Here is a 15,654-nt window from a genome sequence, read left to right as displayed (position 1 = left end):
ATGATGCCAGATACTCTATTTGGACCCAAAAATGCAACTCCAAAGGTTCTGTGAAACTACTTGCCTGAAATACTGTTTTGATAAATAAGCCATATCCTTGTGGAATTGAAATCTCCAACTGTTCCACTGGCACGGACATCTCTGCAGTGACAGCACATGCCCCAGATTGTGGAGTTAACTTGAATTAAATTTCAGATGTGGGGGAGCTAAGGGAAGGGGTGGTGGCAGTGGGAGGTTTATGAACAGTATGCTGGGACTCTGATGTTGTCATAACCAGATGGCTTCAACTGTATCATTTAAAACAAAAACAAACATGTCCAGAAATAATATCACGGGAGAAGCACTACACAGTTTCACCTGGCCTGAAATACTCATAGCTTTACACTCATAGTAGAGTCCACATTGGAAATTCCATAAATATTCAAGATCCCAGAAGAGAATTTCATCCTACCAGAAACTAGGTGCTAGGACTGTTACCCCCCGGAGGATACCTTCCCAAACCCACCAGTCCCCCACCAAGAGCTTTCTGTGAATGAAGAGAAAGAAATCTGATTTGACCTCCTGGAACCTCTGAAGAACAGGCCAGTAGAGGCACCTTTCCAAAGCTTTGTTCTTGCTATTCCCAGAGGAAGCAAGCCTTACTTCCAATTTTGTACCTAACATTCCAGAAATGGAACTTCCTGCAGTTCATTACGTAATCTTCAGGATGTGACATTAGAAGATCTGGCACTCAATAGTTGCGTGACCTTAGGCATGTTCCTTCCCTGGGTTTCACCTTCTTCCAGCTATAGAATGGAAGAGGCGATCTATCACCTGCCCAACCAAACTCATCAAGTGGTTGGGAAGTTCAAATGAGATACTGTAGATAAAGGTTTACTGAGAACTGAGAAATGCAGAGAGCAAGTGCAGTTATCTGAGACAACATAGGTAGAGGAGACTGCAACTGCCCTGATCTCAGGGTCTGAGTGCTGATCTGGAAAGCAGGGCTGAGCCGGCACAGGACAACAGTTAGCACACAGAGAACTTGGCATTTCCTTACACAGGCTGTTACCTAGGGAGGAACCTGGGAAGTGCAATGCATGTTTTGTCTTTTTAATAGTTTTTTTTTAGTTGTAGATGGACACAATACCTTTATTGTATTTATTTATTTTTCATGTGGTGCTGAGGATCGAACCTGTGCCAGGCAAGAACTCTACCATTGAGCCATAACCCTAAGTAGAAAATTAAATTTGTAAAGGCTAAAGTTCACCAAAAGGAAATGTTAAATTAAATAGGTTGAAGCTCCATTGAAACTAAAAAAAAAAATAAAAAACCTTGGCAGAATAGCCAATTCATTTTCCCGTGTATCCTGCTTGTCCTAACAGTGCTATGAAGCAGGCTAACAGGGAACCCTAGAATATTCTTGTGAGCTCACTGGAGTTAAGGCAATTTTTCTGGAAACACATCAAGTCAATGACAGGACCAGTAAGAGACAATAATTTCCCTTTATTTGATCTCCACATTTGTGTCCCCTGGATCTTTTAATATTTAGTTAGGAGAAAAGAGATTGGGGATTAAGTCTTAAAACATACAGGATGCAGAAAAGCCCAGTACAATCACTTGCCTTGGCAGAGGTAGGGGCCTGGTCCTTCATTAGGATATGGACTCTCAATACTCAAGAACAAAAGATTGGCAAATGCTGATAGCTCACAATGGAAACCTGAGATTATGAAAAATAAATAAATCCCTTCTGCTTATTAGACATTTCAAACATAATCCCTGCAAGATGAACGATCAAACTAGGCCTTCAAAATCCCTTAAGCAAGGAACTCAGACTCAAGAGACAAGCCAGGTGAGTGAAAACAAAAGACCAGAGATACCACACAGTACAAAATAGTAATTATTTATATTTTCAAAAAGAAAAAATTAACATTTGGAAGTTCTCCCCTGTAGGAAGAGGGCTAAGAAGGAGGAACAGGACTGGCTCCTATGCAGGTGGCAAGTCAGGTACAAACAGCTGAGCAATCTGTGCTGGGACTTTTTTCACACAGCATTAATAATAAAATTTCCTTTTTTCTTCTCTTCTTTTTGTTGTTTTTGTTTTGTGTGTTTTCAGATTTCTTGTGTTTTTTTTTTTGTTTTTGTTTTTTAGAAAAAAGGGAAGGGGGAGGGAAGAGAAATAAAATCAGAGAAAAATGCCAAAAAACATTTTCCACAATATCTAAAAACAGAGAACCATAGTTCTTGTCAAGACAGCATGAATTCTGGATGAATTTTTTTTTCCAGTTTTCAACACCAATAAAGATTTTTGCAAAAGCCACTATCATCAGAACACTTATCTTCCAGATCAAATAACCTCTTCCCCTTTTGCCTTTGCTTGTCACTTTCATAAGAGGATAAAAGGATGTATTCTGTTCTTGCAAAAAATAAGTGCTAACGAGAGAGCTCTTCTGATACTTGTGTGGTGGTGAGGAGTTTTCACAAACATCCAAGCTTCAGCACAGTTGGAAGGACTAAAATTTGCTTCTCTCAACATAAATACTATTAGAATTCACAAACTGATTTTGAAAAATTCTGCAAAAACTCTTCTTTCCTTTTCCCTTCTCTTAAAACTAAATGTCCTTTTTTTTTTTCCTTTCTTCTTTTTCCTTTTTGCTCCAGGCACCTGACAATTTGTTCTGCTCAGTCAGATGCAGGCAGGTTTCTCCGAAGTACCATGACTGGGATGTTCTCAGGGCCAGCACCTAAACTGAATCCCAGAGTCAGACTTGGTCAAGCCAAAGGGAACATGGTGACGCAGCAACAGGGTTTTCATTAGGTTGAGTAGCCCCGAGTCCTGGGCCTTTCCCTCCCCCCGGCTTCCCCAAGTTATTTAGTGCTGTTTCAAAAGTCTGGGGCCACGATGCAGTCTCTTCCCCACAACAGAGTAAAACTCCAGATTGCGCTGTCTACCTGGTGGTCAGTGGCAGCAACAGGGGCTGCTGCTTCTGGAAAATCTGGAGTCTTGCAAAAGGCAGGATCTTAGGATTGCTTCAGACGTTTGCGGGGAGGTCCCAGGAAAGGGCACTGTGCTGAAGCCAGAGAGCGATATGCTTCAGCCACCAAGTGGGGATGTGACACTACCATTGACTTCCATCCAGAGGTCTCCAAGACATCTGAAGCATGACTAAGAGAAATGCAGAGAGAGAGGGATTATCAAAGGAAGTGAGCACAAGACAGATGAACAGCCACCTAAACAGCCTAATTTTCCAAGGTTTGGTATAAAGGGTATTAATGAAAGACTTTGCTTGGTAGACAGTGGCAGACTGGTGACCAGACTGTGGCTATTGTGATTCTGAATACCAAGACTTTGAGCCACTATACTATCAAAAAAAAAAAAAAAAAAAAAAAAAGTGGAATTTAGCTCTTCTTAACTTTGTCAATGTTCTTTACATTCACTAATGACGTTAATAAGGAGAGAAGCAAGGGTTGCCTCAGACAGACAGCTCTGAGCGTCCACCTGGCTGGTCTGTAACCTCAGGGCAGATCATAGTTTGGAGCCTACCTATTTGTCAAAAAAGAGAGAATAATAAACCACTTTTCATTCAATGGTTGAATTAATTTATAAAAAAACACCTAGTACATAGTGAATCTAGTACATAGTGAACACTCAATAGTACTAACATTTATTGGTTTCCTCCCTCCCACTTAGAAATAATCTTATGCTGGGTATGGTGGCACATGCCTGTAATTCCAGCAGCTTGAGAGGCTGAGGCAGGAGGATCACGAGTTTAAAACTAGCCTCAGCCACTGTGAAACCCTAAGCAACTCAGTAAGACTCTGTCTTTAAATAAAATACAAAAAAGGGCTGGGGATGTGGTTCAGTGGTTAAGTGCTCCTGGGTTGAATCCCCAGCACACACACAAAAACTACACCTAGAGGACCTTACTTCCTTTATTTGGGCATTTTTTAATTTTAAATATTGTTTGTTCATCTACCTGGAATGTCTCTGACCTGTCCCACCCCAGAGCTACTGTTACGAGGGCCTCCCCACCCTAACTTTGCTTCCCATCAGGCAAGGGAATAGAATTTTCCCCTCTGAGAAGACGGGCTGCAGTCACTACTTCTTGTGGCCCCTTTGAAGTTTTTCAAAAGCACTATGGCCAGGTCACCTGTCACTTAGAATAAAAAAAAAACACATCTAGTTGAATGTTTCTCCAAACAGAATATTTACGTCTCAGCTACCGATCATCCCTTCTCTTTTTCCCATTCCACAATAGATACATTTTACTAATTCATTAAAAAATATGCTTCTATTCTCCCAGAAATCTATGTCTTTTATTAAGTCAGTGAAGGTGAAGTAAAGATGCTATCATCTGTGGGCACACAGCTTTTCAGGAAGCAAATGATCATTTTCATCAATTCCATTCAGTATTTGGAAGTAAAACACTTAACTTACCAATAGGATTCAATCCATGAAAGCAAACTATTTTTCCACATTATAAAGCTGAAGGAAAAGATGAGAACTCTATACTTACTACCAAAAAGGTTAACGAAGCTACTTGCCTGTTTTACTCACTAATTCAAAGTCTTTCTCATTTCTTTAGCTATCCCAATTATTCTGAAAGAGGAACTTTGAAGATGCCAACTCACTAGTTGATGAAATCCACTGCCTGAGATTTCAACTGATCTGCGCTGTGGAGGTCAGCCAGGATGAGAATTTCTGCGGCATTTTCCACTGAGAGGTTACTGCAGAGGGCATCCTCACACATGACCTTCAAACGCTCCAGGGCATACTGTAAAACACAAGCACTACTGTCGTCAGAGCAATAATAGCTCTGGGCTGACTGCTACTGAAGTTGTTTTCTTTAGCAGTACTGCTGTATAACCAGAGACCTGAACAGAATTACACAGAGCATGAAAAGCTACAATAGCAATTATAAAACATAACCATACTCTAAAGGTTAGTTGTTTAAACTTGAAATGAAGACAGCTAAAGTAACTTGAGCAGCTGCCATTCAAATTCTAAAGTCTACCTGTTAGGAAAAAATAGGCAATGACAGAATCCTAAAGTTATACTGTATCTGCTGACTATGTTTAAAGTCTTTCTTCAACCATTGCCACCTAGCTTACAAAGGGCATTAATGCTGCAAGCCAACAGGAACATTAAGCTTCCTGCAATCCTTTTGTTTAGAGCTGACTAGGGTGAAGCACAGTCCCTTCTACTTAAGCATTGTCACTACCTCGCTCGGCAGGATCTCCCAACTGGCCCATCAGGCAGTGAAAAGGAGCCCCATGGTGACTTTCACCAGCATCTCAGCCACTAGTTGATCTTGAATGAGGGTCATCCAAGGGCCTCCTTCTTTTCAATAGGAAAGGATGAATGAAGTCCCATTTTATTGGGGTTGAGGTTAAGATTCTCGGGGTAAAAGAACAAAGCAGCAGAGACCCTGGATCCACTTTCAGTTCAAAAACTTCTATCTTCTAAGCAAAGGACATAAATGTTCTGGAAATGGAAGGTCTACGTTAATGCTGGGGCACATTTGATCTAGCTGATTGGGTTTGATGGAACTCTACTACTTACTCTCTAATATGAGATTATGAACTTACTAAGGAACTTCAGGGAAATGAAAGAGGAAAGAAATAAAAGGCGTCACAAAATAAAATGTCATTAATCGGTTCACAGGAGAATGGTTTTGCTTTGAGGCTATCCAGTCTCCTTACAGGTCCCATCTTGAGGGCCTTAGAACTCAATGACATGATGCCCCTCCAGGCTGAATCCTGGCAATCAAATCAGGACAATTTTTATTGTTATGAATTCTGGGTGAGGAGGCATATCTGCTGGCATTCTGATCTCCTGCAGCAAGAAGAGTTTTATTGGTTTTGGTGCAACTTTAATTTTTTACATTTGAGTAACTGAAAAACAGTTTCCATGGAAAATGGGAATGATAGTAGACAAGCAAGAAATGAGGCTGCTGTTTTTGTTTTAAAAGGCTGGAAAAGGTTGAGTAAACATTCAGTCTTTATACAGTGCTGCAGGGACTACTCCTCTTATCCTTTCTAATACATTCTTTTAACAGGACTTTCACTGTGAATAGCTCTGATCCCTACTGCATAATTAGACAAAAGTAGCCATTCTTGTCCCTTGGGGGACAAAGTTTTTTTCTTAATTATGCTTCTGAAAAACCTGCCTAATGGTAGTACTTACCCGGGAGATTGAAATTGTGTCTCCCAGGCCTGGCCAACGTGTTTTGTTTTGTTTTTGGTCTAATTACACATGTCCCCAGGAGACTGAAAAAGCTCAGAAGAAGCTGTTTCAGCCTCTTGGGTAAATTCTAGATGTTTAGATCCTTCCATGAAAGATTTCTTACCTCTGCTTTCCTAAAACTCATAGGGATGTGTAAAGGTAAAAATACTTTCAAGTAGGATCAGAGTGAAGGCCATCTTAATGGGAAATTCTGAATGGAATTTAAAAATACACCCTTCAGTTATTTCTCATTCACACATTTGTGATTCAACTGCTTTTTCTTTTAAAAATATGTTTTCTTGGAAATATCATCCTTTGCTGGGAAGTTCAGACTGATCTCCCTGCTCTGGGTGTTTAGAGTAAGCGGACAGTAGGGCTTATGGCTGAGGAGTAAGAACCAAAACTTGAGGGACACAGAAGTTTAACCTTGGCTCTAAAGGATGTACAACTGTGAGCCTCTGTATTTCTGTCTAAAAAGTGGGGCCTTGTGGGCTAGGGTTGTGGCTCAGCGGTAGAGTGCTTGCCTCGCATGCATGAGGCACTGGGCTTGATCCCCAGTACATGAAAAAAAAAAAAAAAAAACAAAACCTAAAAAGCGGGCCTTGCAATACTACTCATCCTTAACAGGATATTGAAGATGAGGTGAAAAAATACTTGATGTATATAAGCACAAGTGACTACTTTACTGAAAACCACAGAACAGCTAAGGTAGATCCATACAAACTTTATGAAAAGCAGATATTGGGCTGTGTCTTCTACTTTTCCAGAACTGGCAATGAATATAATTTTGCTGTCTCCATTGAAAGCAAGTTTTCCCTGGTCAGAACTGAGGTATACTTGAAGAGTTTGTAATTTTTACATTGCTAATTGTACTAATAAAATCTTCAGAGGTGATAAGAAGGATACAGTTATTATTCCAATCTCTTATCAGGAGCATTGACTGGATCCACATGCCTCACCCTCTATAAACATTTCAAAAAAGCTGATCAATAAAGAGAAAACCTCCACTGAAAACCCAGGCACCTTCCTTTGTCCTCAGGTGTAAAGGAACATTATCTCCCTGAATGAATCTTGGGAAAGCTCTTGGACCCTTCAGCTGAAGCCCACTTCCCCCTCAGACGGGTGTTCTAGACTCACAGCAGGAAGAGGGGCAATTCAGACAGAACACCCTCTTTCTCTGTTGGGGTCAGAAGCCCTTTTAGCTCAGTCACATCAACCACTTCTACCCTCTACACAAGAGAAGCTTCCACAGGGCAAATATTGATCCTTCTGCTTTGCCCTATAGGTGGCATTTCCACAGTATCCAGGGCCTGGGTGGGCCGGCCAGCCACTGAGCTTCATCTGATGTACACACCCAGTGAAAATCAGCTTCTCGGTATGTTTTAGGGACCACTAATCCTCGGAGGTGACCCTTGAGACAGGGCTAACTAAACTGGAGAAATGCTGTCTATCATACTCTTTTTCAGAAAATTTGTAGTATACACTAACACGTCACAGGTTCTGAGAAATCCTACAGCAAAATGGAAACTATCTGATTTAGATAAGTTCAGTATCTCTTTTGTCCCCAAAAGCTATTAACTGTCTTATAATTTTGAAGGTATACTTCAATATACCTTCAATTTAATACCTACTTAACTAAGCTGAAAATGCTCAACAGTGAAAGACTATTTTCTCATTGACAAAGTTTAAATAACAATGAATTGTAAAACATCTTGTAAATTATAAAGCACAGTTCAAATGTTAGTATGAAACATAACTCTCAATGCGGTTGAAATTTGAGGTAGGGAAAAGAAGAGAGGTAAATCTTGAACTTATCCTTCTTTTCTGTAGGCTGAGGTGACCCTACAGTTCACCATTCAAGGCAGTATGCTTTTGAGAACAAAAAGGATACTATTAATTGCCTTGAAGAAACATATATAAACCAGATTGTCCTGGCCAAGCTAGGATAGATGTCTATTTTACCCACAGTGCAACACAGAAGCCTATTTACAGAACTCAACAGGTCACAATAATTCCTAAGTCCTATAGTCATTTTTCTATTCTTATCTCACCTTGTCAGCAGCTGCCAGAAGATCATCAGCCATTTTGTCGAGATTTGGAGCCTTCCCCGTGTAAATGAAGCACATCATCTCCTTAAAAACTTCAGGCTCCACGTCATTGATTTCAACCCGATTCTATGTCAGAAAAATAGAAAATGAGAAACACTCCAACAGAAAAAATTTCCTAGACTATTTTCATGATTTTAAACTTTACTGAAGAGAGACTCTTGTATCATTTTAAACCTAGCATGAACAGAAAATGTCTCCCTGTCCTACAACTGTAATAGTTTTTCTCCCATCCTGTGTACCACCTTTGTTTTCTCAAATACAGTAGTAAAACAACTGTATCTTTGACTTTCCACCTTGATTTTCCTGAGTACTATGAGTAGAAACACACCTCACCCAAAACTGTTTACATGATCTGCCTGGGGATTAAATGAGTCCACTTTACCTGGAATACTAACAGACCACCTCACTCTGCTCTCAGAAGGTGTCTGTTCAGGGAGTTGTGTTCCATTTTAATAAAATAGCAAGAAAAAATGTATATAGGAAAATAAATCACCTGGATAACATACTTTTCCGTCCTGTTAACATACCTTTTTGCTCTCCTCCATTTCATGTTCAAACATGGCACTAAAAACTGGAGAACGTGCTACAAAGTGAAAGGGGAACAAATATAAGTTATCCCATGAAAATTTCTTGGTTCTCTCCAGTTATGACAAGAGATCATTTTCCTTCTGGTTCCATTACTATAGAAAAGGGACTCAGCCTCAAATTATACCAGAATTATAAAATACCTTTCTTCATAATTATAAACTTTCTTTCTTAATATTCCAAACATCCATATTTTAAGGAAATTATTCCACAGTTACTTTTGTTGGATGACAATGCTATGTCCTTTGTACAGATCTGGAGGGTACAAATGGAAGGTCCCTCATGGTCCAACAGGCAGTCCCACACCTAGGTTTTGGACTAAAACAATGACTCTGTACTTTTCTCTACTTCTAGGGACCACACAGCAAGAAAGTCAAGAGCTGGGCTCAGTAGCATGCACCAACCAGATGAAGTACATGTTCATTTATGTCTTCTTCCAAGCTATGCATTCTTAACAGAGATATCCCCCATTCAAAAGAAGTTAAAAAAAAAAAGCTTCATATAGCACAGTGGTTCATGGCCCTTCAAAAGCATACTCTACCTGATAAAATGACCTTTTTTTTCATATTTAATTTCTCTCATTAGGGAGAATTTAAATTTAGTTTTTCTCCTTAGGAGTAGGGTTAATGAAAGAGGTTGAAAAACAATTCTCTACCCCATGCACATTCTAGTTTAATGAACAGCATGAAAAATAAATTTAATTTCAATGATAAAATGGCTAAGAACCCAAAATTTTCATGTTTCCAAATCAACTGGGGGTATGGGTCAAAGTTGAGACTACCAATCACTACTTAAGAGTGAAAGAACAGATGGCTCATGTAGGAGGCCTTTGAGCTAGCAGGGAACGGGAACTTTTGGTCTATAGTTTTTGTCAGGAAGAACTAATTTTAGCTTTCACCATTTTCTTTCTTTCTTTTTTTTACTTTTGGCTTCAAAACATTTCTGATCATTTTTTTATTTATTTATTTTTGTATTACAATTCTTAATACATCATTAGACCATAATTTATCATATCTCTGATTATATGTAAGGTATATTGACACCAAATTCACATCTTCATACATGTATCTTGTATAATGATGAAGGTCTCCTTTCACCATCCATGCTATTCCCCTTCTCCCTTCCTTTCCCTCCCACCTCTATTCCCTATCTAGAGGTAATCTTCCTCCTTGCTCTCCCTCCCAACCCCATTTTGAGTCACCCCCCTTATATCAGAGAAGACATTCGGCATTTGATTTTGGGATTGGCTAACTTCACTTAGCATAATCTTCTCTAATGCCATCCATTTCCCTGCAAATGCCATAATCTTATTCTTTTTTATTGCTAAGTAATATTCCATTGTGTATAAATGCCACATTTTTTAATCCATTCATCCACTGAAGGACATCTAGGTTGGTCCCACAGTTTAGCTATTGTGAATCGTGCTGCTATAAACATTGATGTGGCTGTGTACCTGTAATACGCTATTTTTAGGTCCTTTGGGTATAGTCCAAGAAGAAGAATAGCTGGGTCAAATGGTGGTTCCATTCCCAGTTTTCCAAGGAATCTCCATACTGCTTTCCAAATTGGCTGTACCAATTTGCAGTCCTATCAGCAGTGTACTCGCCAGCACTTGTTGTTGTTGTTTGTCTTCATAATGGCTGCCACTCTTACTGGAGTGAGATGATATCTTGGAGTAGTTTTAATTTGCATTTCTCTGATTGCTAGAGATGATGAGGATTTTTTCGTATATTTGTTGATTGACTGTATATCCTCTTCTGAGAAGTGTCTGTTCAGATCTTTGGCCCATTTATTGATTGGATTATCATTTTTGGGGGGATGCTTATCTTGTTGAGCTCTTTATATACCTTAGAGATTAGAGCTCTATCTGATGTGTGAGGGGTAAAAATTTGTTCCCAGGATGTATAGCCTTCACCATTTTCTAGGGAAATCACTTAACGCTCTGAACCTCAATATTTTAATCTATACCAAAAACACAGCAATTCTCACTGTTCTTATCAGAAGACTTATAGACTACAGGTACTAATAAACATTACAGTTGAAGATTAAAGAACTAATGATTTTAAAAAACAGAGAGGGGTCCATAGCAGTAGCTATGTCTTAGCGTAGGCAGACAGCAGCTCAAGCGATGGGAATACATAAAATCATCCAAGGAGAGTCAAGTAAAAACTAACTGAAGCACACCTTTAAACCTCACCAATATTTGATGGAATGGTTGAAAAAGAGGGAGGTCACACATTAGAAGCAGCTAGAAAACCAGAAGAAGAAAACCAAAGAAAGGAATCATGTAATATATGAACTGAAGAGTCTCTCAAATTTAGGAACAAGCAGGTCATACATATAACTTTGGAAAACTGCTTTCATAGCCTGGAGGTGAACTGAGGATAAGCGGGAAGAATGAAGTAGAGAATGGATGTGCTAACTCAAGAAATTCAGCTTTGGGGTGGGGGGAGAGAATGAGAATATATATATATGCATAACTGCTAGAGTAAGGTTTCTGGGAAGGCAAAATAGGATCTGAACAGAGAAGAAGTAGAAAGAAACAGTCTGCTCTCCACCTGAAGCGGAACTCCTCTGCCCCTGAGAATGTAGGCGAGAGGCAAGAGTCAAGGGTGTTCCTGTAAAAGGGTTTCAATATTCTCTTGGAAGAAGTAGGCAAGGACATCTTACAGGAGCTGGAGGCTAAAGGAGAGTGGCTAAAATATCTATTGTTGAAAGAAATAAAGGGAACAAATTCTGCATCTATAGAAAGACATTTTGGCAGTGTTGAGGGCCTTGCTAGGCATGCAGATATGTTACTAACCTAAGAGTTAACAACATTTTTTAATGTTAGTAGATGTCGAGTAGAAACAGGGAATGGGAAGATGTTAGACTAGGTAGATTATGCTTTGCCAGGTTTGTACTTTAGAACGAGGAAGCTGAGTATCCTAAGAAGCATTTTGCCTTAAAATTCATGTTATCTCCTCACAGATCTTATGATCTGAAGAGAAATGTGTGTGGCTGTCTGCTACTCTTTCTTGTGTGGTGAAATCAGTCCTCTCTGGTCAGTTCCTCTTTTGGGTCAGTGTTTCTTGTCTTACAGGCAAAAGACCTATTAGATGGAGACTTGACCCTCCGTGTCAGGGACAATCACGTCACTCTCATATGTTTATATCAAAGTGAGGGCTAGGCCCTCTAGGATTGGGACTCAGCCAGATGGTATTTATCCTGAGTACAAAATCCTCTCTTTTATATCTGAACCCTATCTAGGAGCTGATACCAGCTCCTAACAAGTATCCTGACACTACTCTTGGTGCGAATGCATTCAAAACCTTTGCACATCATTTTTTACTCCTTGAAAATGGTGGCCTAAGTCCACTACAGAGAGGAAAAACAGAAATGCCATTTTTTTATGGATATCAGTCTTTTGGTTATGAGAGCTAATGTCATAATATAAAAGTGTATTTATCTGCAGGTCTTTTTGTAGCTCAGTTTAAAAAGTTGAAGTTGTTCAAAAGGAGATTACGCAGTCACTGTTTATTTCACCAAAACTATAAAACAACCCATAAATAAATACCTACCTGCTAAGATAGCTTTGTGAGCCTGGAACTCTTGGCCAGCAACACACAGGCAGCAGTCTGTGAACCGGGAATTCTCCCACAGCCCTCCTAACTCATCTGCCAACCGGCATTCAGGAACCTTCACCATATTCATGGTATTCTGGCCAGAAATGTTTATGGAATCTTGTACCACACTCACCTGTGAAATACAAGAAAACACAATCCAAGGTTTTTGTTACCAGGTATTTTCTTTCCAGCAGTAGAGACAGGTTTTGACCTCATTGCCATAGAACATTCAGTCATAGTCTCTTGAAACCACCTGCACAAAGCAAGGCTTTATCCTCTGATCAAGTAATTTTCTATTTATCACAATCATACTTATTTTAAACCATCTCAGGGCAATGGCAAGAGAGCCCCACAAATCTCCTTCTCCAATTTCTAATATGCTCCACCTCCCCTGCACTCAAACCTGGGCAAAGCTTCCAGGGGGAAAAACTGACAGAAATAAATGTTAAACTTCAAGTATTTATTTAATCCTGTCATAGACAAAACATTAAATACAAGGAATTCATATAGAAACTAACACTTAAAACACTATAGAGAAAAAAACCTAGTAACTTTTTAAAAAAAATATTTTTTTAGTTGTTGATGGACCTTTATTTTATTTATTTATAAATCAAACCCAGTGCCTCACACATGCTAGGCAAGAGCTCAATCACTAAGCTACAACCCCAGCCCAAGAATCTAGTAACTTAAATCTAAAGGTACTTCATTTTTTTTAGTTAAGTCTGGAACATGAAAATAAAGTGCAGCTTCTTTTCTGGGGCTGTTGGGAATTGAACCCAGGGGTGCTTTTACCGTTGAGCTACAATCCCAGTCCTTTTTATTGTTTTATTTTGTTTTATTTTATTTTATTGAGACAAGGTCTAAGTTATTGAGGGTCTTGCTAAGTGCTGGCCTTGAACTTGTGATCCTCCTACCTCAGCCTCCTTAGTTTCTGGAATTATAGGCATGTACCATTACACCCAGCTGAAGTGCAGTTTCTAAGGGGCCTAGTGATTAACTGGTACTTCCTCAAAAATGATAGTTTAATCAACATTGCTGACCCACTACCACTAAGGACAGGTCTTAGAAGATCTTTCTGGTAGGAATAAATGGGTGCATATCCCACATTTTAACATCTCTATATTCAGTCATTTGAGACAATGACATACACGATGGCTGGCCATAGCTATACATGCACTTATAGCTTTGGAATAGAATGACAACTCAACTCCACTTTCACAGAGGGATCCAACTTCCCACCATGACTTCAGTGGTAGCAGTTTTATCCAGCTGAATTAACTGTTCAGGCCTAGGTAGAAACCAAGCCAACTTCTAGTTCAATCAGTGAAATTCAGAAAAATCTGTGGGGGTACCAAGTTAAGGAGTTAATAAATCACATAACATTATAAAATAAATGTCAGTTACCAAAGAAAAGAAAAGATGCTGCACAGCAGTCATCCACCTAACAATGATTGTCATGCTCTGTCTCCTACATCACATTAGGGTTAAAAAGTTAAATCTAAACAGAACTTGCAAACCTTGAGAATTAGCTCCCAACTACTGCTATTTCTAATGGTCAGATGAGAAAGACAGCTGAGGAACATCCTTAATGACCCAGATTTTTTTTAACCTTCAAGATGCAAGTCATCCCTTAGTCACAGTCATAAACCTGGAGGCAAAGTTAATGCCCCATCCAAATGACCTTAGTCCCTTCTATATCAAGTGAGATATTAAAGTGCATTGATGATATACTGATGAGCACAGATGCCTTCCCAGAGTGAGATATTTACTATCAAGTCGAGAAAGTTATTATTCATTTGTTTAAAACTAGATGTTATGGTCTTGAGCAATGAAATGGTCAAATTAATCAGTTATGAATGTGTTTAGCATTAGTATCACATTTATCAGAGGTAGATTATAACATTATTTTAACAGTCTGGGATCCAGCACAAATCACCCCACAGAGATTCTCTCTTGTCCTATGTAAGATTTCTTAGTTCAGCTATTTTCTCATATTATTAACACCAAAAGTAGAAGTTGCCTATTCCCAGTCATGGATCTAAAATACTGATTTATAACAAAACAAAACCAAAAAAAAAAAAGGAAAAGGAAAAGGAAAGACAAATTAAATACAACTTCCTCAGAGGGAAAGGCAGGAATCTCTGGGGATGGCCAATGAAGGGAATGGAGAATGCTTTTGGCACTGTGTTCCTAGCTTGAATTAAACCAGGCTGACAGGAGCCCAAAGTCATTAACACTTGATGGCAATTTAGTAGACTGGGTAAAATGAATTGGCAAAAGCTAAGCTGAATTTCTCATCAACTATGGTTGGATGTTCTTGGTTAGATATATGTTTGGTAATGAGTGGGGCCCAAAGACTGTGACACCTCTCACTGGAACAATTCCTTTCTCTGGACACAGAAAGAAAAAAAAACAAAACAGCAGGAAGGAGAATGTACCTGTACTGTCTGGGCTAGGCTTGTTCTGTAGATATATAGATGCTTGGAGTCTCCAGAGCTCTGAATGTCTGGCACCTCTTACCGACATTAAATACGCTTAATTAAAAATAAATTTTAAATGGCACTCACAAATGAGTCGTCAGAGCCCAAACTTTTAACTTAGAAAGGAATTGTTTTTCTCTGCAAACATGATGATGCTAAAATGAGACCATTTTGAGAAAAACTAAAGATTTTTTTTAATGCCTATAAAGTTGACTATAGAGACTCATTCAGAATTGCAGCTGTGAAGATGACGTGACTGTGACATTTATGTCATCTTATAAATGAATGCATGAAAATGTCTCAGGAAGACTGTATGATCCCCTAAATTTCAAGTTGTAAAAGGGTCTCACTTTTAAAGTCAGTTCCTTTTCTTAAAAAAGAAAATTTCATAAAAGACTAAAGATGTGCCAATTCTTATACACTTCATCTATACATAAAGTCAAAGTAAAACCCATGGAAATAGGTTTTTTAAATTCTATACAATTAAAAGAATTGGAAAAATAAACAGATACTGCATACAAAATGTTTATATAGTAGCAATATTTCTCACAGCAAAAGACTAGCAACAACATAAATGCGATCAATAAGAGGATGAATAAATATAGTATGACATCATTTTTATAAAGATCAAAAATAAGCCAAACCTAAACAATATATTATTCATGAATACA

General features: G+C 38.9%; 1 protein-coding gene across 2 annotated transcripts in view; it reads right to left on the bottom strand.

Moving 5' to 3' along the window:
• Window positions 1-1,866: 1,866 nt before the first annotated feature.
• The window catches only part of Spop (speckle type BTB/POZ protein), an 88,895-nt gene continuing 75,107 nt past the window's right edge, over window positions 1,867-15,654 (bottom strand). For both annotated transcript variants that reach the window (XM_058571530.1, XM_046420458.2), the window contains 5 exons: window positions 12,459-12,636; window positions 8,841-8,896; window positions 8,257-8,379; window positions 4,612-4,754; window positions 1,867-3,145 (listed from right to left, as the gene is read on the bottom strand). In XM_058571530.1, the coding sequence (XP_058427513.1) occupies window positions 3,001-3,145; window positions 4,612-4,754; window positions 8,257-8,379; window positions 8,841-8,896; window positions 12,459-12,636 (645 nt within the window). In that variant the 3' untranslated portion in view covers window positions 1,867-3,000. The remainder of the gene's footprint in view (window positions 3,146-4,611; window positions 4,755-8,256; window positions 8,380-8,840; window positions 8,897-12,458; window positions 12,637-15,654) is intronic.

Source organism: Marmota monax, unplaced genomic scaffold, assembly GCF_021218885.2.
Source record: "Marmota monax isolate L192 unplaced genomic scaffold, Marmota_monax_Labrador192_F-V1.1 WCK01_AAM20220418_F8-fsc00064, whole genome shotgun sequence".
Lineage (NCBI taxonomy): Eukaryota > Metazoa > Chordata > Mammalia > Rodentia > Sciuridae > Marmota > Marmota monax.
The sequence above is the reverse complement of the archived record's forward strand: the minus strand, read 5'-3'. Positions and strand labels throughout refer to the sequence as shown.